This window comes from Lepus europaeus, chromosome 20 (assembly GCF_033115175.1).
Source record: "Lepus europaeus isolate LE1 chromosome 20, mLepTim1.pri, whole genome shotgun sequence".
Taxonomy (NCBI): domain Eukaryota; kingdom Metazoa; phylum Chordata; class Mammalia; order Lagomorpha; family Leporidae; genus Lepus; species Lepus europaeus.
In genome coordinates, this window is record NC_084846.1 from 11,417,863 (window position 1) to 11,440,915 (window position 23,053).

Here is a 23,053-nt window from a genome sequence, read left to right on the forward strand (position 1 = left end):
GTATGCATTTGGGATGCGGGCGCTGAAGGCTGCAGCTTAATCCACTAAGCCACAGCACCGGGCCCTGAATGATTGTACTTTTTAAGTTAATGTCAAGTTCCATGGACCAAGAGCTAAGCTCATGTTAGCTCTCTGCAGTGTGTGATCTGAGTGATGTCCGTGGTAGTCATATGAGAACCTTAACTCATTGCAGCAGTGTTGGGAGGTGGGGTCTTACTGGGTGGGGTTAGGGCTGTGGGAGTTCCGCCCCTTTTCTCACGCCCAAGTGCCCCTCCCAATTGTTAAGACTTCCATCTTCTAGGCCGGCGCCGTGGCATAACAGGCTAATCCTCCACCTTGTGGCGCTGGCACACCGGGTTCTAGTCCCGGTTGGGGCACCGGATTCTGTCCCGGTTGCCCCTCTTCCAGGCCAGCTCTCTGCTATGGCCCGGGGAGGCAGTGGAGGATGGCCCAAGTCCTTGGGCCCTGCACCCACATGGGAGACCAGGAGAAGCACCTGGCTCCTGGCTTCGGATCAGCACGATGTGCCGACCGCAGCGGCCATTGGAGGGTGAACCAACGGCAAAAAGGAAGACCTTTCTGTCTCTCTCTCTCACTATCCACTCTGCCTGTCAAAAAAAAAAAAAAAAAAAAAAAAAAAGTCTTCCATCTTCCAGAACCATGAGCCCAAATAAAGGTTTCAGGGACTCTGCTGTAGCAACAGAACACTCTTTATTTAAGACACTACCAACACACGTGCACACACACACACACAGCCTGGGTTCATTTCAGCTCCAAGAAAAAAAAAATCATACTAAGTGTCCCAACATCCACCCCCTGTGTATAGCGGCGACATCAGGCTGGGAAAGGGGCTCAGGTAGATCCTCGCGTCTCCTCTCATCGGAAACTTTTTATTTTTGCCTTTTGCTGACTTGAAGCTGCACCTTTCGGTGGAATAAACCAGCAACCTGAGCACAAATCGGTCTGCTTGCTTGTTTGTTTTCTGAGTCCTCTGTCTCTGGTTCCTGGGTCCCTGAACCCCAAAGCTGCTCGGGAGGCTGCCACCCCACCCCTACAAGGCCTGGGGACCCTGATTTCATTGCGAGAAACAAAGGCGGTTTGCTTTGAGCTCTTTGCTTGGGCTCCTCCTTGAGGATGAGAGCTGTGCCCCCTCCACCTGCCAGAGATCCGGAAGATTCCCCCACTCCCCCACCCCACCCCACCCAACCCCTCCTGCGGGGGCTCAAAGAGGGAACAGAGGCTTCAGACACCTTCCACACCGGCTCCTTTATCTCGGTTCTCCCAGCTGCCCCCTGCCCCAAAAGAAGCCAGGCAGAGCTCGTGTGTGTGTGTGTGTGTGTGTGTGCGCGCGCGCGCTCCTGCTGCACCCAAACCACCATCAGGACCCCCTCCCTCCCCAAGGCCCCTTTCTGTCCTCACTGCGTGGCGGAGCTGGAAGTCCCCACTCCCCTCACATGGCACTCTCGTTCCCGCCCCGCCCTCTGGAGGCCCCTTTCTCATGAGCCATGAGCGACTTGTAGGGCTTCCCCAGGCTGGGGAGGGTGAGCTCGGCCTCTTGCAGCTCCAGCTCCCGCTGGGACAAATGCTCAATGACCGCCGCTCCGATGGAGTCCCCCAGCACGTTGGTCATGGTGCGAAGGCGATCGCTGGTGGGCGAGAGAGAGAGGAAGGGAGGGAGAGGGAGGGAGAGAGAGAGAGATCCCCTGTTAGGGTTCGGCCCCCTCTGCGATTCTTCTTGGGGATGTGACCCGAAAAGCATGGAGAAGGAAGGGGAGAGTGGGCCCGTCGCTCAGGGCTCCCCGTCTGGAGGGCCTGGGCTTCAGTCCCAGCTCTGCCCCCAAGTCCAGCTCCCTGCGCATGCGCACACCCTGGGAGGCAGCAGGTGGTGGCTTAAGGGCTTGGGTCCCTGCCCACCCACATGGGAGACACAGATGGAGCTCTTGGCTCAGCCTTGGCTGTTAGGGGAGCATCTGGGGGACAGGGAGGGGTGGGAGTGAAGCAGCCAATGAATGACTCTCACTGTCTCTCTTTCAAATACAATGAGGATAAATAGAGAAATAAATTTTTAAGAAAGAGCCAGGACTAGGACTCAAATTGGAGCGGGCGGTTCCCACTCACGGCTGGGAGCCCAGGTTTGTTTCTGTGTAAACCTGCTCTTTTTTTTTTTTTTTCCTATTTTCTTTCTACATAAGTGACATCTTAGTAGCCATATAACATTTCAGATCATAAATCCATTTGTTCAGCCACTAGGAAAGGTGGAGAGGCTATTCAGAAAATAATGTAAAGACAGGCTTTTGTCATCTTTAACTGATAGCAATAAAGGCAGACACCCCCATGCCTCTTCACAGCTCATTTCTGAACCTGCTTTCTCTGTGGTGTTCCTCCACTATCTTGTTCCAATCACAATATTTTTTATTTTTTAAAGATTTTATTTATTTATTTGAGAGGCAGAGTTACAGACAGACAGAAAGAGAGAGAGAAAGGTCTTCCATTCGCTGGTTCACTCCCCAAATGGCTGCATTGGCCAGAGCTGAGACGATCCGAAGCCAGGAGCCGGGGGCTTCTTCTGGGTCTCCATGCAGGTGCAGGGGCCCAAGGACTTGGGCCATCTTCCACATTGCAATCATAATTTTGCACATTTTGCTCTTCTGTCCCTATAATGACCTCTAAGGAATGCTTCCCGAGTGGCAAAGTCATTGAGCAAAAGTTTTACAATTTTGTGAGATTTGAGGTTTATCATCTGAGTTTTCATCTTCCTTTTTTTTCTGGTGCCAGAGCTAATTTTTCTCTCCTCCTAACATTGTGTGTTGATGCCACCACTGGAGCTCAGACTAGAAATCTGAGAACAGTCCACCCACGTGGAGTAATTAATCGAAACAAAACCAACTTGGCTCAACAAAAAGTTATTTTGTCCATCCTAAGAGATCAATTTTGCAAATTCTTTCCCTTTTTAAGCCTTTGTGGGTAACCTATGTTCCTTTCTCACCCAGAAAGTCCTTGTTCTGTCTTTAAAATATTTCACCAAAAGAAAACTGTTAGTAAAAGTTGAGAATTCAAAAAAAAAAAAAAAAAATTTGCCAGCCAGCTCTGTCCCATGAATCACCTCTTTGTGACTGCTACATAAAACAGGTAAGAAGAGAGGCTTTGAGAGCTGGCATTGTGGTGTAACGGGTTAAGCCACTGCCTGCAGCCCTGGCATCCCAGATGGGCACTGGTTCAAGTCCCAGCTGCTCCACTTCTGATCCAGCTCTCTGCTATGGCCTCGGAAAGCAGCAGAAGATGGCCCAAGTCCTTGGGCCCTTGCACCCATATGGGAGACCTGGAAGAAGATCCTGGCTCCTGGCTTCAGCCTGGCCCAACTCTGACCATTGCAGCCATTTGGGGAGTGAAGGAGCATATGGGAGATATTCTCTGTCTCTCTCTCTCTCTCTCTCTCTCTCTCTTAAATAATAACAAACCTTCTTTTAAAAATGAAATAAATAAAAACATTTTAAAATAAAATTCTAGAGGTGGAACATTCTAGAACTCATTCTGCCAGAAGGAGAGCCCGTGGGGTTGGTTGGGACCCAGGGGAGGGCACAGGAGAGCACTCACAGGAACCAGTCCACAGCGATGATCAGTGTGATGTCCTCCGTGGGCAGGCCAACCGACGTGAGGACGATGACCATGGTGACCAGACCCGCCTGGGGGATGCCAGCAGCCCCAACGCTGGCCGCTGTGGCTGTGATGCTGCACATGGAGGGGCAGTGGGGGGAGAGCATGGAAACCACAGGAGGAGGGGGCCAGGAAGGAGAGGCAAGGCAGAGACAAAGAGGCCAATACAAAGAAGAGAAATAGTCAATTTCCCCAGGGCATCCTAAACCCCCAGTCAGATGCAGAAAGAACAATGCTTGTTTCTCTGTGCAATCAAAATGAAGAAAATTCAAACACCTAGAGACAGACACTGGAACTGGGTTAGAGAACAGGAGCGGGGGGGGGGGGGGGGGGGAGAGGCAGCTCAAAGGATACAAAGTTGCAGTTTGTGTAGCATGAATCAAAAAAGATACAAAGTTGCAGTTTGTATAGCATGAATCAAAAAAGATACAAAGTTGCAGTGTTGTGGTGCCACCAAGGCTGAGATGGATGGTTAATGGGAGGGCCATGGTTAGTAGTAATATTATATGTCAGAAATTTTCTAAGCTTCTAGTTGCAAAACAAGAGAGAGGAAGATGATGGGTAGATGAAGTTGCTTACCTGTAGCAGTCATTTCCCTGCACATGTGCTTACTACAACATCGTGTGCTACACCTTGAGCTTGTACAATAAAAGGAATTTTAAACTCATACTACACGGGAGGGTTTCAGGAATTAAATGCACATCCTAAGTCGCCGGTCCCCAGTGGCTGTCATGGATGGTTGTGGAGGGTGGGGCCCTCCTGGAACCCAGGTTTCTGAGTGGAAGTCGGTTCAATGGATCCAGGGAAAATGTAGACACAAGAGCAGGTGTCTCACCAGCTGCATCTAGGGGCTGGAGAAGCAGGGATGCAACAAACTAGGCAGCAGCCACGCATCACCCAGGGGAGCTGCCCATCTCCCTACACACACACCAGGAGGAGGAGGGGGTCTGGACAGCCAGGCCCAGGTGCTGCGAATGGACTTGGGGAAGCCGGGCCACGTTCAGACTCAAAAGGAGGGATTGTCTGCAGAGCTGAGCAGATGACAGACTGACCCAGGGTCCTGGCCAGCGTCCGGCCTAACAGGACACCGCATGGGCTGGAGTCCCAGCTCCACTGGTAATCCCAGCTTCCCTGATGTGCACCCTGGGAAGCAGCAGGAGACAGCTCAAGCACTGGGCCATGCATGGCCTTGTGTGGCGGTGCAGTAAACTAAGCTTGGTGCAGTGCCGGCATCCCATATGGGAACACCGTTTTGAGTCCCGGCTGAATCATTTCCAATCCAGCTCCCTGCTAATGTGCCTGGAAAGGCAGTGGAGGATGGCCCAAGTGCTTGGGCCCCTGCTACCCATGTGGGGGATCTGGATGGAACTCCAGACTCCTGACTTCAGCCTGGACTAGCCCTGGCTGTTGCAGGTATTTGAGGAGTGAACCAATGTACAGAAGGTCTCACTATCTCTCTCTCTCTCTCTCTCTGTTTTTCTCCTCTTTTAAGACATTTCATTTTAGAACAGTTTTAAATTTACAAAACAAAAAGTATGAGGTAGTAATACGAAGAGTCCATGTACTCTCGCCCTACTCCCTCTATTGTTAATATTTCTTATTAGTATATTACCAAACCATGTCCAGCTTCTCCTATTTTTATCCAAACTCCCTATAAAATAAATAAATAAATAAATAGATAGATAGATAGATAGATAGATAAAACCTTTAAAATAAATAAAATAAAATGAGGTCACTTAAAAATGTCCACGGAAAATAGAATTAAGAGAAATTTATCTTAGTGCAAAAATATTTTGAAATGCATAGTTTTTTAAGGGTACACACTTTTCATTAACTCTTTGAAGACTTCTCATACAAATGTATTTCCAATTATTTTGAACCAAGATAAAGTTATTGTTCACTCCATATCCTATGAACTTGTTATTTTTTGTTTGTTTGTTTATTTTAAGGATTTGTTTTTATTTATTTGAGAGGCAGGGTGACATAAGGAGGGAGACATAGAGAAATATGAAGAGATCTTTCATCTGCTGGTTCACTCCCCAAGTGACCGTGACAGCTGAAGCTGGGCCAAGCTGAAGCCAAGAGCCTGGAACTCCATCCAAGTATCCCATATGTGTGGCAGGGACCCAAGTACCGGGGTCACCATCTGCTGTTTTCCCAAGAGCATCAACAGGGAGCTGGATCAGAAGTGGAGCAGGGGCTGTCCAGCATCCCATATGGGCACTGGTTTGAGTCCCAGCTGCTCCACTTCCGATCCAGCTCTCTGCTATGGCCTGGGAAAGCAGTGGAAGATGGCCCAAGTGCTTGGGCCCCTGCACCCATGTGGGAGACCTGGAAGAAGCTCCTGGCTCCTGGCTTCAGACTGGCCCAGATTTGAGGAGTGAACCAGCAGATAGGAGACCTCTCTCTCTCTCTCCTTCCCTTCCTCCCTCTCTGTCTGTAACTCTATCTCTTAAATAAATAAAATCTTTTTTAAAAATTAAAAAAAGAAAAATTCTAAAAACAAAAGAAAGAAATTTCTGTATCAGTATTGCCACAAATACAATTTTGTCAGTCATTTTATAGCTGTCAAACCACCAGTTAAGAATGTATACTGGGGCCAGTGCTGTGGCATAGAAAGTTAAGCCTCTGCTTGTAGCACTGGCATCCCATATGGGTGCCGGTTTGCGTCTCGGCTGTTCCACTTCCGATCCAGTTCTCTGCTTTGGCCTGGGAAAGCAGTGGAAGATGGCCCAAGTCCTTGGGCCCCTGCACCCATGTGGAAGATCTGGAGGAAGCTCCTGGTTCCTGACTTTGGATTGGCCCAGCTCTGGCCATTGCAGCCATCTGGGGAGTGAACCAGCAGATGGAAGACCTCCCTCTCTGTCTCTCCTTCTCTCTGTCTGTAATTCCACCTCTCAAATAAATAAATAAAATCTTTAAAAGAAGGAGGAGGAGGATGAGAAAGAAGGAAGGAAGGAAGGAAGGAAGGAAGGAAGGAAGGAAGGAAGGAAGGAAGGAAGGAAGGAAGGAAAGGAAGGAAAGAAGAAAATGTCAGTTACTGCTGTCCAGAGAAGTTTCAAGGAATAAAATTTTTGGGCCAGTGCTGTGGCACATGGGTTAAGGCCCTGGCCTTAAGTGCTGGCATCCCATGTGGGCACTGGTTCTGGTCCCTGCTGCTCCACTTCCGATCCAACTCTCTGCTATGGCCTGGGAAAGCAGTGGAGGACGGCCTAAGTCCTTGAGCCTCTGCACCCGCATGGGAGACCTGGAGGGGGCTCCTGGCTCCTGGCTTCGGATCGGCACAGCTCCAGCCATTGCAGCCATCTGGGGAGTGAGCTGGTGGATGGAGGACCTCTCTCTCTCTCTGCCTCTCTCTGTAACTCTGTCTTTCAGATAAATAAAGTAAATCTTTAAAAAAAGAAAAGAAAAAGAAAATTTCATATCCTAAGAGGGTCACCTGGTTTTTCTCAGTTTACCTTATTTGGATTTGGTTTTCTTAATACAGATATTCATAGACAAATAGATAGATGATAGATTGATAAATGATAGATAGATTGATAGATAGTCAACATCGATAGATATAAATAATAAATCCATGGATGATAGCTATAGATAGATGATAGATATAGATAGATAAAGAGATGTTAGATAATAAATGATTGATAGATGATAGATGATAGATTGGCAGATAATAGAAGATAGATATAGCCAGATGGTTGATAGATGGATATAGATAGAAATAGGTAGATGACAGACATAAGTAGATGATAAAGAGATGATAGATGGATAGGCAGATGACAGAAGTAAATGAGCACAGGGTTGCACAGACAGCGTCTCATGGAGATGGTTCAAAACAAGCATGGAAAGATAAAATTCCAGATGAGTTCATTCTGGGGCAAAACAATCTTGACATCCATGGATCCTTTTTTTTTTTTTTTTTTTTTTTGGTCTGATGCATTTTGCACAAGCTTTGTAAAGATTACAAAACCCTTTGACCGAAACAGTCTCGGGTTTGAATTCCACTTCTGCAGGAGCTTCTGGGGAACACTACTATGCCCACTGCCCTCTGTGAAGGAGCCTGTCACCTCTCCACACCGGCCCTGGCGTCCACCATGACCTGTGCATGCCCGCGGGAGGTGGGGAACATGGAAACCTTGCACGGGATGAGCTCATTCCACCCAGACCCAAGAAGGCAACGTGGACTTCTCCAGGTGAAGTTTAGGCTTGGTTCAAGCCAGGAGACTGCAGGTAAGCAAGCCCTCTCTGCTGCCAACTGTTGAAGTGTGACCTAGCAAGTGTCGGGCTGGCCTCCAGCTCTAGCCACTCTGCACAGGTTCCCAGGAAGCAGCTGACAAAGATGCTTCAGCCCCTGGCTCATTAAAAAACGCCACACTGGAGATTCACATCATTAGCCTCTGTGATAAGTCCCCTATTCCCGATGATGTCAAAATTCCCCATGACAGGTGATCATTGCTGCATCTGAGACTCTGACCAAAAAGTGTTCCTTGGAAAGTATCTTCAGGAGGGTGCTTCCAAAAGCTAATGAAGAATGGAATTTAAAGACAGGTTTATTGGGCACAGCCGGTTAAGCTGCCACTTGCGACTCCTGCATCCCATACTGCAGTCTCTGCTGCTCCACACTTCCAATCTGGCTCCAAGCTGGGAGGCAGCAGATAATGACTCAAGTGCTTGGGCCTCTGCCACCCACGTGGGAGACCAAGATGGAGTTCCAGGCTCCTGGCCTTAGCCTGGCCCAGTGTTAGCATTTGACAGTAAACCCACGAATGGAAGCATTCTCAATCTCTCTCTCTCTCTTTAAAATAAATAAAAGTTAATTTAAATTTTTTGAGGTTTTTTTTTTTTTTTTTTTGACAGGCAGAGTGGATAGTGAGAGAGAGACAGAGAGAAAGGTCTTCCTTTTGCCGTTGGTTCACCCTCCAATGGCCGCCGCGGTAGCGCGCTGCAGCCGGCGCATCTCGCTGATCCGATGGCAGGAGCCAGGTGCTTCTCCTGGTCTCCCATGCGGGTGCAGGGCCCAAGGACTTGGGCCATCCTCCACTGCACTCCCTGGCCACAGCAGAGAGCTGGCCTGGAAGAGGGGCAACCGGGACAGGATCGGTGCCCCGACCGGGACTAGAACCCGGTGTGCCGGCGCTGCAAGGTGCAGGATTAGCCTAGTGAGCCGCGGCGCAGGCTCTGAGTTATTTGAAAGAGTGACAGAGAGGGAGAGGGACAGCTTCTATCACTGATTCACTGATTCACTCCCGAAATGCTGGCAACAGATAGGTCTGGGCCAAGCCAAAGCCAGGAGCCAGGAACTCCATCCTGGCCTCCCATGTGGGTGTCAGGGGCCCAAGGACTTGGGCCATCTTCTGCTGGCTTCTCAGGTGCTTTAGAAGGGAGATGGATCAGATTTTGAGCAGCTGGGACTTGAACTGGGATGCCAACATTGCAAACGGTGGCTTAACCCACTGGCCACAACACCGGCCCCATAGATAAACTTCTTTAAAAGATTGACTTATTTTGCTGCAAAAAAAAATACCAAACTTTTGAAAATCATGCATAATTTTTTTCATGATGCATATTTTCCATTAATTTCTGAAGACCCCTCATATCTCATTCTTTCCCATATCCTTGGTTACCTTAGCAAAGGATGTGCATTTTACCAAGACTGGCTACAGAATGCCCAATAAATCTGTTCATTCAAGACGTATTTATTGAACATCTGATACTTGCTAGATACCTACAGAAGCTCCTACACTTACTACAAGGTTTGTCTTGATAAGCCCATTCTAAGCCGAAAACTCAATAAATCGTAAGTCGAAAATGAATCAAATCTATCCCAGCTCAGCACTCACATAGAGCACTGGTTGCGCGCCCCCACCCCCCACCCCAGTTGTTGCAAGGCTGGCCTGGAGCTGCCACTACCACAATTGCTCAGCATTATGATGGAGAATCATGCCACCCATCGCAAGCCCAGGACAATGTCCACATTCAACACCTGTAGTTTTCACAGAACGCCTATTGCTTTTGCAACATTGTACAGTCAGAAACATCTGACGTGGAACCATCCTAAGTCAGAGTCCACCTGTAGTAGAAAAAAAAAATCCCTGCACAAATAGAACTTAGTGAGAACAGTAGTGGGAGAAGCAAGCAAGCAGCAGGCTGGAGCACAATACATCTTAAGACAGATGATGGTGCTATTTGGGGAAATGGCTTGTCCTTGGAAAGTCCAGACATACAATTTTAAACAGAGCTTCCCTGAAAAAGTGACAATGGAGGCAAGACCTGAACATGACAATGTTTGCTATAACTTTCCTACAGGTGGAAGATCCCTTGTCTCAGGAGTGGGAACATTTCTATGCCAAGGCCCCTTTGGACATTTACAACATGGCTCATACTAACAAGATCCACTTAAAAATTAGCCTGCTACAGAATTTTTTAATGCATTTTTAAAAAATTTATTTGACAGGTAGAGTTACAGACAGAGAGAGACAGAGAGAAAGGTCTTCCTTCCATTGATTCACTTCCCAAATGGCCGCTATGGCCAGCACTGTGCCGATCTGAAGCCAGGAGCCAGGTGCTTCTTCCTGGTCTCCCATGCAGGTGCAGGGGCCCAAGCACTTGAGCCATCCTCCACTGCCCTCCCGAGCTACAGCAGAGAGCTGGACTGGAAGAGGAGCAACTGGGACTAGAACCTGGTGCCCATATGGGATGCCGGCACCACAGGCAGAGGATTAACCTAGTGAGCCATGGCGCCAGCCCCTAATGCATTTTTTTAAAGATTTTATTTATTTATCTGAGAAGTAGAGCCACAGACAGAGAGAGACAGAGGCAGAGACAAAGGTCTTCCATCCGCTGGTTCACTCTCCAGATGGTCGCAACAGCCAGAGCTGGGCCAACTGGAAGCCAGGAGCCAGGAGCTTCTTCTGGGTCTCCCACGTGGGTACAGGGGCCCAAGCACTTGGGCCATCTTCTACTGCTTTCCCAGGTCGTAGCAGGGAGCTGGATCAGAAGTGGAGCAGCTGGTACTCAAACCAGCATCCATATGGGATGCCAGCACTGCAGGCGGTGGCTTTACCCACTATGCCACAGTGCCGGCCCCTAAAGATTTATTGAATTTCAAGTCCCCCCCAGCCGTGGTTGCCTTGTCAGGGCCCCACCAAATTACATCCCTACCTCTGCCTTATCTGAAATACTTGCGACCAGAAGTGTTTAAGATTTGGGACTGATTTTTGAATATTTACATACAGAGATCTCTAAGGGATGATACTGAAATTCATTCATATCTCATATATACCTTCAACCTATTTTTTGATGACTGTGTGCATAAGACCAAGCTTGTGTGTCCACTGAACCATCGGGTGGGATTTCCCACATGTCCACATTCAAAATGTTTCAGATTCAGGGACTCGGGATTTGTTGGGATTAGGGTGGCTCAGCCTGTAAGAACCGCATTGGAACATCTGGGTGACAGAGCCCAAGAACCTGCATTTATAGCAGGAGCCTGGGGTGATCAGAATGCACCAGCCACACTTTGAAAAACTCTCCATGGGCACCAGCACTGTGGTGTAGCAGGTTAAGACTCTGCCTGTAGCACTGGTATCCCATATGGATACTGGTTCGAGTCCCAGCTGTTCCACTTCTGATCCAGCTCTCTGCTGATGCATCTGGGAAAGCAATCACAGATGGCCCAGGTGCTTGAGCCCATGCACCTGCATAGGAGACCCGGAAGAGGCTCCTGGCTCCTGGCTTTGGATCAGCTCAGCTCTGGCCATTGTGGCCATTTGGGGTGTGAACCAGCAGATGGAAGACCTCTCTCTGTGTGTCTCCCTTTCTCTGTCTGTAACTCTGCCTCTCAAATAAATAAATAGTTAGAAAACAAACAAAGCTCTTGACAAAGGAATCGCCCAGGATAGCATGTAAGGAAAACCCACCAACACTGGGCTCTCACTCAACAGCAGGCTACTCCCACCTTCGAGGTCTCCTCTGTTCTCCAGTAGGGCTCCCTTCCTGCCCCGGCCAGCTGACAATGTCACCTGTTGTGCAGGTCACCCCCAAGTCCCCTCACCTGATCGTTGTAATCTGGCCCAGATTGAGTTCGTAGTTGTTGACTTGAGCAATGAAGATGGCGGCCAAGGCCTCGTAGAGGGCAGTGCCATCCATGTTGACAGTGGCTCCCACAGGCAGCACAAACCTGGTGATGCGACGGTCCACCCCCAGGCCCTCTTCCAGGCAGCGAAAGGTAATGGGCAGAGTCGCAGAGCTGGGGGCGGGGGTGGGGGGCAGAGAGAGATGGGGACTGAGAAGGGAGTAACCAATGGAGGGTTCCCCTTGAGAACACTGAGAATAAGATCTGAGCTCAAGCAAGAGGAGGGAGCAGGTGCATGACCCTTCAGAGAGAGAGCACCATACTGGGTCTACTGACCCCCACACACCCTGGGGGATAAGAGAAGACTCTCATTCCCCGGACACAGGGAGGGACCTTGCTACCCTAACCCCATCAGTCTCTCTTCCTACCAGCTCACAGAGAAGGGAAGCCGACTTAATTGATTGGCAAGTCTAGCCAAAGGAGTAGGCATCGAGGGACAGGCATTTGGCCGAGTGGTTGGGCTGCCACTTGGAACACTCAGATCCTGTACTGCAGTTCCTGGGTTGCAGTCTCAGCTCTGCTTCCAATTCCAGCTTCCAGCTGAGGTGCACCCCGGGAGGCAGCAGGTAATGGCTCAAGGAGTCAGGTCCCTGCCACCTGCATGGAAGACCTGGGTTGCATTCCTGTCTCAACTCCAGCTGTTGCAGGCATCTGGGGGGTAAGCTATCCCATAGAAGATCCTCTCTCTCTCTCTCTCTCTCTGTGTGTGTGTGTGTGTGTGTGTGTCCTTCAAACAATTTTAATGGGATTTTTTTTTAAGATTTTTTTCTATTTATTTGACAGGCAGAGTTACATACAGAGAGAGGGAGAGACTGAGAGAGAGCTCTTCCATCTGCTTGTTCACTCCCCAAATGGCCACAATGGCCAGAGCTGCGCGAATTGCCAATCCAAAGCCAGGAGCCAGGAGCTTCTTCCAGATCTCCCACACAGGTGCAGGGCCATCTTCCACTACTTCCCCAGGCCATAGCAGAGAGCTGGATCAGAAGTGGAGCAGCCAGGACTTAAACTGGTGCCCATATGGGATGCTGGCACTGCAGATGGGGGCCTTACCTGCTATGCCACAGCATTGATCCCTTTAATGGGATTTTAAAAAAAAAAGAGTGGACATCTCATTTGGCATCAGAACATGTACTCTGTCTGGCCAGCTTTACATTGGGCAGTGAGAATCCTGGATTCACACTTACAGCCTTGGAGTGTCCAACTCAATGGCGACGAGATGAGTTTAATTCCTGGGTGCAGGGTCATCAATCTTGGGCACAAGCCAAAAGGCAAGTTCTCCCATCAGCATTAGGGACCATAAAAATGACACAGGGGAGGCCGGCGCCGCAGCTCACTAGGCTAATCCTCCACCTTGTGGCTCTGGCACACCGGGTTCTAGTCCCAGTCGGGGCACCGGATTCTGTCTGGTTGCCCCTCTTCCAGGCCAGCTCTCTGCTGTGGCCTGGGAGTGCAGTGAAGGATGGCCCAAATGCTTGGGCCCTGAACCCACATTGGAGACCAGGAGAAGCACCTGGCTCCTGGCTTCGGATCAGCGTGGTGCACCGGCTGCAGCACGGCGGCCATTGGAGCGTGAACCAATGGCAAAGGAAGACCTTTCTCTCTGTCTCTCTCTCACTGTCCACTCTGCCTGTTAGAAAAACAAATGACACGGGGGACTGACAGTGTGGCACAGCAAGCTAAGCCACCAGTTACAACGCCAGCATCCCATGTCAGAGCCCTGGTTGGGGTCCCAAGTGCTCCACTTCCAATCCAGCTCCCTGCTCATGTGCCTGAGGAAGCAGCAGAGGATGGCCCAAGTTCCAGGGGAGATCCTAATGGAATTCCTGGCTCCTGGCTTCAGCCCTTCAGTCTGGCCCATCCTGGCTGTTGCGGACATTTGGAGCCTTTGGAGGTGGCCCCAGGGAAGCAGGCATGTGGGGAGGAGACCATACCTGGAAGACGTGCCCATGGCGGTGATGAGGGCTTGTAGCATGCCCCCGATGAAGGGGAAAGGGTTTCGGTGGGTGACGAGGAAGTAGATGAGAGGCAAGACACCACCGGCATGGAGGAACAAGCCCACGATGACAGTCAGCGTGTACATGCCCAGCTGGCCCCCGAGGACGGCCATGTCTTCCATCTCCAGGATCTTCCCAGCAATCAGGAACAAGATGCCCACAGGCGCGTACCTGGGTGAGCCACGTGCCTTGTCAGGGTTCTCAGGGGCCTCCCCTCCCAGGTCAAGAGCCCACCCGGGAACCAAACACAGCCCACCTCGCAGTACCTGAGTCCATCCCACATCCCCCCACTCACTAAGAAATAGGTGTGCACTCCACACGCCTATTCCACTTCCTCCTCCTGCTCACCCCAGCTCCCCCTGAAGGGCAGAAACACCCCTACAGCTCTGGCATACAACCTTATCAAGCAACTTCCCCATCCTAGCCCTCCCCTCCCCATGTTGGACTCTCAAAAGGTTGGCCTCATAGAAGCAAAGAGTAGGATGGGAATACTGGGGCTGGGAGGTTGGAGGCAGAAGTGAGTCAAAAGATGCAACACTGGCGACCGGCACTGTGGCACAGCAGGTTAATGCTCTGGCCTGAAGCACCGGCATCCCATATGGGCACCAGTTCAAGTCCCAGCTGCTCCACTTCTGATCCAGCTCTCTGCTATGGCCTGGGAAAGCAATAGAAGATGGCCCAAGTGCTTGGGCCCCTGCCACCCATGTGAGAGACCCAGAAGAAGCTCCTGGCTCCTGGCTTTGGATCAGCCCAGCTCTGGCCGTCACGGCCATTTGTGGAGTGAACCAGCAGATAGAAGACCTCTCTCTCTAACCTCTCTCTGTAACTCTTTCTTTCAAATAACAAAGAAAATAAATCTTAAAAAAAATGCAACACTTATGTGGGGGCAAACTGTTGAAATCTTTACCTAATATATACTAAACTAATCTTCTGTATATAAAGAGAATTGAAAATGAATCTTGATGTGAATGGAAGGGGAGAGGGAGCGGGAAAGGGGAGGGATGCGGGTGGGAGGGAAGTTATGGGAGGGGGGAAGCCATTGTAACCCATAAGCTGTACTTTGGAAATTTATGTTCATTAAATAAAAGTTTAATAAATGAAAAAAAAATGCAACACTATAACTATATTTCAATGTTTAGTATACTTGAAAATCATTAAAACAGCAGGTCTCATTGCAAAAGATTAGTATGTAAGGTGACACCAACATAAATGAGCCCAGTGTAGCCGTTTGACAATATAAACATATTTTGAACATCATATTATATGCTGTATTTAACATATTGTCATTATAATATTTATTATGTTATAATATTTTTATCCTATAAAAGCACCCTTTGTTTTTTAACTAAAATAGATTTTTAAGTGAATACATGGTTGAGAAAATGCAACAATGCATGCAAGAATGAGTGTAGATGAATAAAATATAAAGACATACAACACAGGCCAGCGCTGTGGTATAGCGGGTAAAGCTGCCACCTGCAATGTCAGCATCCCATGTGGGTGCCGGTTCAAGTCCAGGCTGTTCCACTTCTGATCCAGCTCTCTTCTATGGCCTGGGAAAGCAGTGGAGGATGGCCCAAGTGCTTGGGCACCTGCACCCACGTGGGAGACCTGGAAGAAGCTCCTGACTTCTGGCTTCAAATCAGTCCAGCTCTGGCCATTTTGGCCATCTGGGGAGTAAACCAGCAGATGGAAGATATCTCTCTCTCTCTCTCTCTCTCTCTCTCTCTCTAATAAATAAATAAATCTTTAAAAATAGTGGATGAATGAATGCACAGAAGAATAAGTGAATGAACAAACAAGCAAAGTGACCATTGCAGAAGGAAATGAATGAATAAGTTAGCAAATTAACCAACACATAGATAACCTTGGCCCCAGACCCCCTCCCCAGCAAACCACTCAGCAGCTTCCCTGCAGCCTGACCTCCTGGCCCTGGCTCCCCCCTCCCTTCAGGGGCTCAGGTCCACACTCACCAAATAATAATGCCCACGAGTCTCATAATAGCCTCATTGAGGCTGTCGAAGAAGTCCCTGAGGACCCGGCCCTTGTGTTTCATGCCACCGATGACGAGTCCAAAGGCCACTGAGAAGACCACCAGGCCCAGGGCGTTGATGCCATTGGCAGAGCCAGGCACGGGGACCGTCTCCTCGAAGCTCAGCACCTCCTGGAGGGAGCCCAGGGCTCGGGTGACGTTTTCCAGGAAGCTGGTTCCGTTCTCCACCGAGGACGGGGAAGGCATGGAGGCGCCCAGCTCAGAGCCATTCTCTGTCCTCACGACGGTCCTGGTAACCACCCTTGTGCTGTACTGTGTCTTAAACTGGAACATGGAGACAGGGGACTCAGGACCCCCTGCAGAAATGCCTTGAGTACACGAACTCCTGGTTCCCACGCACTGGGACATTTTTTCGACAAAACTGAAGAGGTGAATGAATGATCGGACCGATGCACAGAGGAATGAATGAAGTGATCCTTAGAGCCATGATGGACAATGGTATGAATGCACTCCAGAAAATTAAAAATAGGGGGCTGGTGTTGTGGCATGGAAGGTAAAGCTGCCACCTGCCATGCCAGCAGCTTCCCATGTGGGCACAGTTCTTGGCTGCTCCACTTCTGATCCAGCTCCCTGCTAATGTGCCTGGGAAAGCAGCGGAAGATGGCCCAAGTACTTGGGCCCCTGCACCCTCGTGGGAGACCCAGAAGAAGCTCCTGGCTCCTGGTTTCAGCCTGGCCATTGCAGCCATTTGGGGAGTGAACCAGAGGATGAAAGATTTCTCCCCAACTCTGTGTGTTTCTCCCTTCTCTCTCTATAACTCTGCCTTGCAAATAAATCAATCTTAAAAAAAAAAAAAAAAAAAAAAACTTCTCTCTCTAGTTAACCATGCCTCTCAAATAAATACATAAATCTTGTTCAAAAAAGTTAAAAATAGGACTGCTGTATAAGCCAGTGTCCCCCTGGGTATATAGCCAAAGGAAATGAAATCCATATGTCAAAGAAGTATCTCCTGGGCCGGCACTGTGGAGTAGCGGGTAAAGCTGCTGCCTGCAGTGCCGGCATCCCATATGGGCGCCAGTTCTAGTCCCGGCTGCTTCACTTCCAATCCAGCTCTCTGCTATGGCCTGGGAAAGCAGTGGAAGATGGCTCAGGTGCTTGGGCTCCTACACCCACATAAGAGACCCAGAATAAGCTCCTGGATCCTGGCTTTTGATTGGCCCATTTCTGGCCATTGCAGCCAGTTGAGGAGTGAACCAGCAGATGGAAGACCTCTCTCTCTCTCTCTCTCTCTTCCTCTCCTTCTCTGTCTCGTTCTCTCTAAATTAATTGATTATTTTTTAATACAAATTCTAATAAAAATGTAAAGGAATGGATGAACACATGCATACCTGAATGAGGGGGTGAAAACCCAACGCAGGGAAGAGTGAATACAGACTCCACGTTTTCACAAGCTCCTCAGGCAACGCCCAGCTTGAGTCTGGGGATGGACCCTTCCCCTCAACCACCTAGGGTGGTCATAAATCCCAGGCTCTCCCACCCATATCCAGGTAGCCTTCGGTCTATCCTTGTCGCTAACCCCTCTTGATACCCACACACACCAATGAGAAATGCACTGGTTCTCCCAGACTCCTTCAAGAGCCCCTGTCCACAGCTCTCCCAGTACCCCTCTCACCCACTCCTGATCCTTGGGCCTGTGTACTCAGCAGCAAGCCTGTCCCCACAGGAAGCCCCGCCCCAGCCTCCAAGCTCCACCCCCTGACCTGTTTGAAGCAGGCCTCCACGAGGTTGGGTGGGAACATATTTCTGCAAAAAACACCAGAGGAAGGAAAGAGGTTAGACCTGAAAAAAGTGAGGTCACGTGACCACAGGAGCACTAACAGCCACAATCGGGGCAACACCTGAACAAATACATTATGCCAGGCACTCAGCAAAGTGCCTCACTTATATTAGTGGATTTAAACACTACAGTAGGACATGGAATTAAGTGCCCACTTGGCAGGCATCCCATATTGGAGGGCCTGGGTTTGAGTCCCAGCTCTGCTCCCAATTCTAGCAACCTACAGATGTGTGTACCTTGGGGGCAGCAGGTGATGGCTCAAGTGCTTGGATCCCTGCCACTCACTTGGGAGACCTGGAATGAGTCCCTGGTCCCTGGCTTTAGCGTGGCCCGCCCCCTGCCATTGCGGGCATTTCGAGCACTGAACCAGCAGGTGGGAAGAGCTATGGCTTGATTCTGGCTGCTCTGAGAGAATCCATCACCCTCTGATGGAGCTGAGTAGACACCTGCTCTTCTCACTGCACCCCTAGGCACTGCAGTTCCATCCACCCCAGCTTCGGTGTGGAGAGCTCACATCCTAGGGGTGGATATGCCCAAGAATCCCCAGAGGAAAGAAAACAGGGCCAATGGGTGTCACCCACCTCCTCCCACTCCTCCCCCCGGGGTCACTCCTTGAGTAGAGGTTGTCCCCAGTCATCAAAATGAGGGAGCACAGCACCTGACCAGGTCCATGAAGGCATCAGCTGTGGGGATGGTCTCGATGCGGCCCTCGCGGTGAAGCCCCTCCTTGGAGCCCTTGCCAGGATGAATGATGGTGACCATGAGGATGCCGATGAAGACGGCAATGATGGTGGTCACCATGTAGTACACGGCCGCTCTCATGCCCATCCTGCCAGTCGCCTTGTTGTCCAGCGACGCCATCCCTGCAGGGCGGGACACTAGCACAGCTGCCCACGGACGGACCCGATCCGGACCCTACCACCCACCGCCCCATCCCTGGAATCCACCCAGCCCACCGCTCTACCCCCATTCTGTCTTCCATGTGTCCTTTGCACTCCCCTGCACCCGTAACCCCAAGCACCAACCCTACCAAGCCTACAACCTTCCATCTTCCCCAAGCCAACTTTTCCAACCTTCACCCACCTTCCATGGAACCCTATGTTGTACCCTAAGCTTCCTTTGATTCGTTCACCCTCATCATCCCACTATCCACCCCCCAAACCACACCTCCCTCCAACCCACCTCAACATACACCCTCTGCAGTAGATACTATTGGTGCTTCCCCCAAACGCCCTTAACAAGTCTATCCATGCACCTGTTTCTGCAGGTGTTGGCTGCTACTGGCAGCTCCAGCTGCCAAAGATTGCCCTCAGTGGCACAGGAGCCGCCTTGCCCAGCCAAGTCCCAGGGGAAGCTTATGGTCAACGGCCCAACTTGCACAAGGCCAGATTAGGGGCCGAATCGGAAGGACAATTCTACGATGCCATTCACACCTCGGAGCTCCCCTCTGTAGGGAACCAGGCTGAGGGCGTAACTCCCCATCACACACCTTTGGTTAGCTTCTTCCTCCCCCAACCCTGCATCCCTCACTTCTCCTTGTTTGGAGCTATTCCTCCATAAACCTCCTTGTGCAAATATCCCCCCCCCCCAGGTTGGGCTCTGCTCCTGGGAGACCTAAGAAAACCATTCTTCTCTGCCTGAATCTACATCCCCAATTGGCAGATCCGGGGAGCTGGCAAACTACACTGCGGAGTGGAGCATCCTCGTGAGAAGCTCTCTGGGGAAGGAGAAGTACTTGATCTTGGCAGGTACGGGAGCTGGTACGGGCACAAGGCAAATGCCAGGCTAACCACATGTCCAACAAGAGGGGTCCATGAACTGGAATTTAGACCAGCTGTAGATCTACTGCCTGTTTTTTTTTGTTTGTTTTGTAAATAAAGTTTGACTACAATGCAACCATGTTTGTTGCATGACTGTGTCTTGTCCAAAGCCAGCAGAACCAAGTTGTTGCAATGTGGCCATCGAAGCTGAGAAGCCCTCCTGAGAAAACGTCTGTGGAGCTCTGAATAATCCATCCACATGCCCATCCCATGCTCTGCCCACCAACCTGCCACCGCCCTCTCATCCACCTCGAACACTTGCACCTCACCCCTTATCCCAGCTGCTTTCCCTGGATGCCACGCCTCCTCCCACAGCCTCTTTTTCACCTCCAGGTGATCCTGAGCCCCTTGGAGATGCAACTCTGATGAGATAAGTGTGGGTCACGGGAGGTCAACCAGGGGCTGATCAGGATCCAGGCTAAGGGCAGGCTCCTTGTTTGAGGAGCCGTCCTGGGGAGGTGGCCCCGTGCTTGGGAAAGCCTGGGCCCCAGGTGTGAGCCTGGGCCCTGGACAGGTTTTGGAGGCCAATGGCGGCCTCAGATCTCTCACCTGTGACCAGGCTGGAGATGATGAGCGGCAGCACTAGCATCTGTAGCATCCTCATGAGAAGCTCTCCGGGGAAGGAGAAGTACTTGATCTGACGGTATGTGAGCTGGTATGGACGCAAGGCAAATGCCAGGCCGACACCTAGAGCCAAAGACAGGGGTCCGTGGACTGGAATCTGAGTCACCCAGTCCCAGGCAGAGCCTGTCCACCCCCAAGAAAGGTGTGTAGGTGGAAGAGAGACAGAACCATTCCAAGAGTATACTTGTGTCAGCACTGGGATGCATGTACAGGGGAGAAATGATGTATGTGTGTTACATGTGTTACACGTGTGTGCACATGTGTTACATGTGTTAATGTATGGGGTCTGTGTGCATGTTCATGTGCATCTGTGGCCATGTGTGTTCATTGGTGAGCATGTATGTGTAAGCCCACACATGTGGCTACACATGTTGTCTTTTCTTGGGTGTGACTTGTGTTTTTGTATTTGCACATGAGGGTGCATGTGTATTGGAGCATGTGAGAGAATGGGCTCACCCACGTGAACATGTCATGCATGTACATGTGTTCAAGGGTGCATATGTGATTTTCTGTGTTTGCACCTGTAAGTTCTGTGCAGGCATAAAAATATGGCCATGCTAACACATATGTGCACATGTGTGTGTGCACTGAATATATGCACATTACTTCAAAAAGCTGGGGGAAATGGGGCTGGTGTTATGGCACAGAGGGTTAGGCCACAGCCTACAGTGCCGGCATCCCATCTGAGCACTAGTTCAAGTCCCGGCTGCTCCACTTCCAATCCAGATCCCTGCTAATGTGCCTGGGAAAGCAGTGGAAAATGGCCCTGCAGAAGCTCCTGGATCTTGCAGCCATTTAGGAAGCAAACCAGTATATGGAAGATTCTCTCTCTCTCTCTCTCTCTCTCTCTCTGTGTGTGTATAAAACTCTGCCTTTCAAATAAATATTTTTTAAAATGTATGAATTTCAATATTTTTGCACCAAATACACAACTTTTAATGGACTTTATGAAGCCCCTTCCTCTACGAGAGCTGGCCCCTGCACACAGCTGTGTCTGCAACTGCAGGCAAGTGCGAGGGGGGCCGGGCACGAAGCCAGGAGAGACGCTCACGGTGCAATCCCCAGCGTGGGGGAGAGAGGGGCCGGGGCGGACAGGCGCTCACCAATGACCACAGCGCTGACGGTCAGCAGGATAAACGCGTTCCGACGCAAGAAGCGCAGCACGTGCTCGCGGGTCAACGTTTGCAGCTGCAGGCGCGTGCGCAGCGCTCTCTGCCGCAGCCGCTCCCGCAGCCGCCCCGGCCAGCCCGCCCCACCCAGCCGCCCGCCGCTCTCCCGCAGGAAGAGGCTGTTGCCGTGGCTGCTCATCGTCTATTTGGTCCGGGACAGAGGCCGGGTCAGCAGAGCTAGCGATCAGAGGCGGGCCTGGGAGGAGAGATAAGAGATAGTGAGGGATGAAGGGGTGGGGGGGAGGACACTTGGAGGAAGCTGGGGGGTCAGGGGCGCGCCAGTCTGCTGGGGATGCACCTGCGCACGCACGCCCCACCCACCCGGACACCTGCGCCCCAGCCTGGGGTTCAAGGAGTCCAGACAGGAAACGGTGTGATCGCAAAGTGGCCGGGCAGAAAACTAGACAAAAGACGGGCGTTTTTTTTTTTTTTTTTCATTCCAAGGCTCCAACAAGGCAAGGAGTAGGAGGGGCTCTCGCAGAGAACAAATCTAAGGCAGGGCCCTAGCCAGGCACCTCGGGGCACAGAGTAATACACCTGGGTGCCTTGAGAATCAGCAGGTGCCTGGCACATAGCGGGGGGCGCCCTGGGAATGCAGTGGAGGTTGCGAAGTGGCTTAGTGAGCTACAGGAGAGAGGCAGTCCTTGGGAGGTGAGTGGTGCTAGTTTCTGAGCCTCCCTGGGGTATCAGACATTCCGTTTCCTGAAGACCAGAGCTTTGTGTCTGCTCTTTGGCATCTGGGCATTTTCCCAGGTCCGCTTATTTATTTGTCTTTTTAAAAAATGTGTCAGGTGTCTGGCATAGCTGTTTGGTTAAGGCGCCACTCGGGATGCACCTGCGTACTATATGCAAAGTGCCCAGCTGTGAGTCTATGTTCTACCTGGGGCTCCGGCTGCCTGCTAGTGCATACCCTAGGAGGCTGCAGGTGATGGCTCCCTGCTGCCCACGTGGGAGACCCAGATGGAGTTCCCACCTCCTGGCTTCCACCTCAGCCCAGCCCCCCACTGGCAGACATTTAGGGGAGTGAGCCAGCAGCCAGGAGTGCTCTTCTATCTTTGTGTCCTTTCACTTGATTTAAAAAAAAAAAAAAGCATCTAAAGTCTAAAATGGAAACTAGAAGGCTATGGGAAATGTTAGTTCCATTTTTCATAAACATCAACTAAATTACAAATAAAAATGAAAAGATGTCCATCTATTTCCCAATCTCATAGGTACAGAGCAATTTAGAAATGGTGACTTTCATGGATCTGAGGAATTTTTCCCTACCTGCACCACTGCCTGCATTTAAAAAAAAGGCAATATATTGGCCGGCGCCGCGGCTCACTAGGCTAATCCTCCGCCTTGCGGCGCCGGCACACCAGGTTCTAGTCCCGGTCGGGGCACCGATCCTGTCCCGGTTGCCCCTCTTCCAGGCCAGCTCTCTGCTGTGGCCAGGGAGTGCAGTGGAGGATGGCCCAAGTGCTTGGGCCCTGCACCCCATGGGAGACCAGGATAAGCGCCTGGCTCCTGCCATCGGATCAGCGCGGTGCGCCGGATGCAGCGTGCCTACCGCGGCGGCCATTGGAGGGTGAACCAATGGCAAAGGAAGACTTTTCTCTCTGTCTCTCTCTTACTGTCCACTCTGCCTGTCAAAAATTTTTTTTTAAAAAGGCGATATATTTAAATTATATTTTTTTGCAACAGCACTGGAATAAAGCACAATACAGACCGGCTACCACTGATAATGGGCTGACTTGCAATACCATGTGCATGCAGTAGGAGCCAACTTTGCATCTGGATTTTTTTTTTTTTTTTTTTTTTACTGCTGGGCAGTGACGCGGAGCACAGC

General features: G+C 50.6%; 1 protein-coding gene across 3 annotated transcripts; it reads right to left on the minus strand.

Moving 5' to 3' along the window:
• Window positions 1–1,223: 1,223 nt before the first annotated feature.
• Window positions 1,224–21,651, minus strand: SLC1A6 (solute carrier family 1 member 6). 3 transcript variants are annotated; one of them, XM_062179029.1, is made up of 9 exons: window positions 21,160–21,651; window positions 19,982–20,119; window positions 18,271–18,475; window positions 17,536–17,578; window positions 15,756–16,099; window positions 13,720–13,953; window positions 11,708–11,902; window positions 3,595–3,729; window positions 1,224–1,646 (listed from the first exon to the last, which is right to left on the minus strand). In XM_062179029.1, exons 1-9 carry the CDS (start codon window positions 21,362–21,364, stop codon window positions 1,451–1,453), a joined length of 1,695 nt encoding a protein of 564 aa, XP_062035013.1. In that variant the 5' UTR covers window positions 21,365–21,651; the 3' UTR covers window positions 1,224–1,450. The 3 variants fall into 3 exon arrangements, with proteins under 3 accessions (XP_062035013.1, XP_062035010.1, XP_062035012.1); XM_062179026.1 differs by lacking the exon at window positions 3,595–3,729; XM_062179028.1 differs by lacking the exons at window positions 1,224–1,646; window positions 3,595–3,729 and adding an exon at window positions 3,982–4,505 and having other exon boundaries at window positions 21,160–21,648.
• Window positions 21,652–23,053: the final 1,402 nt, after the last annotated feature.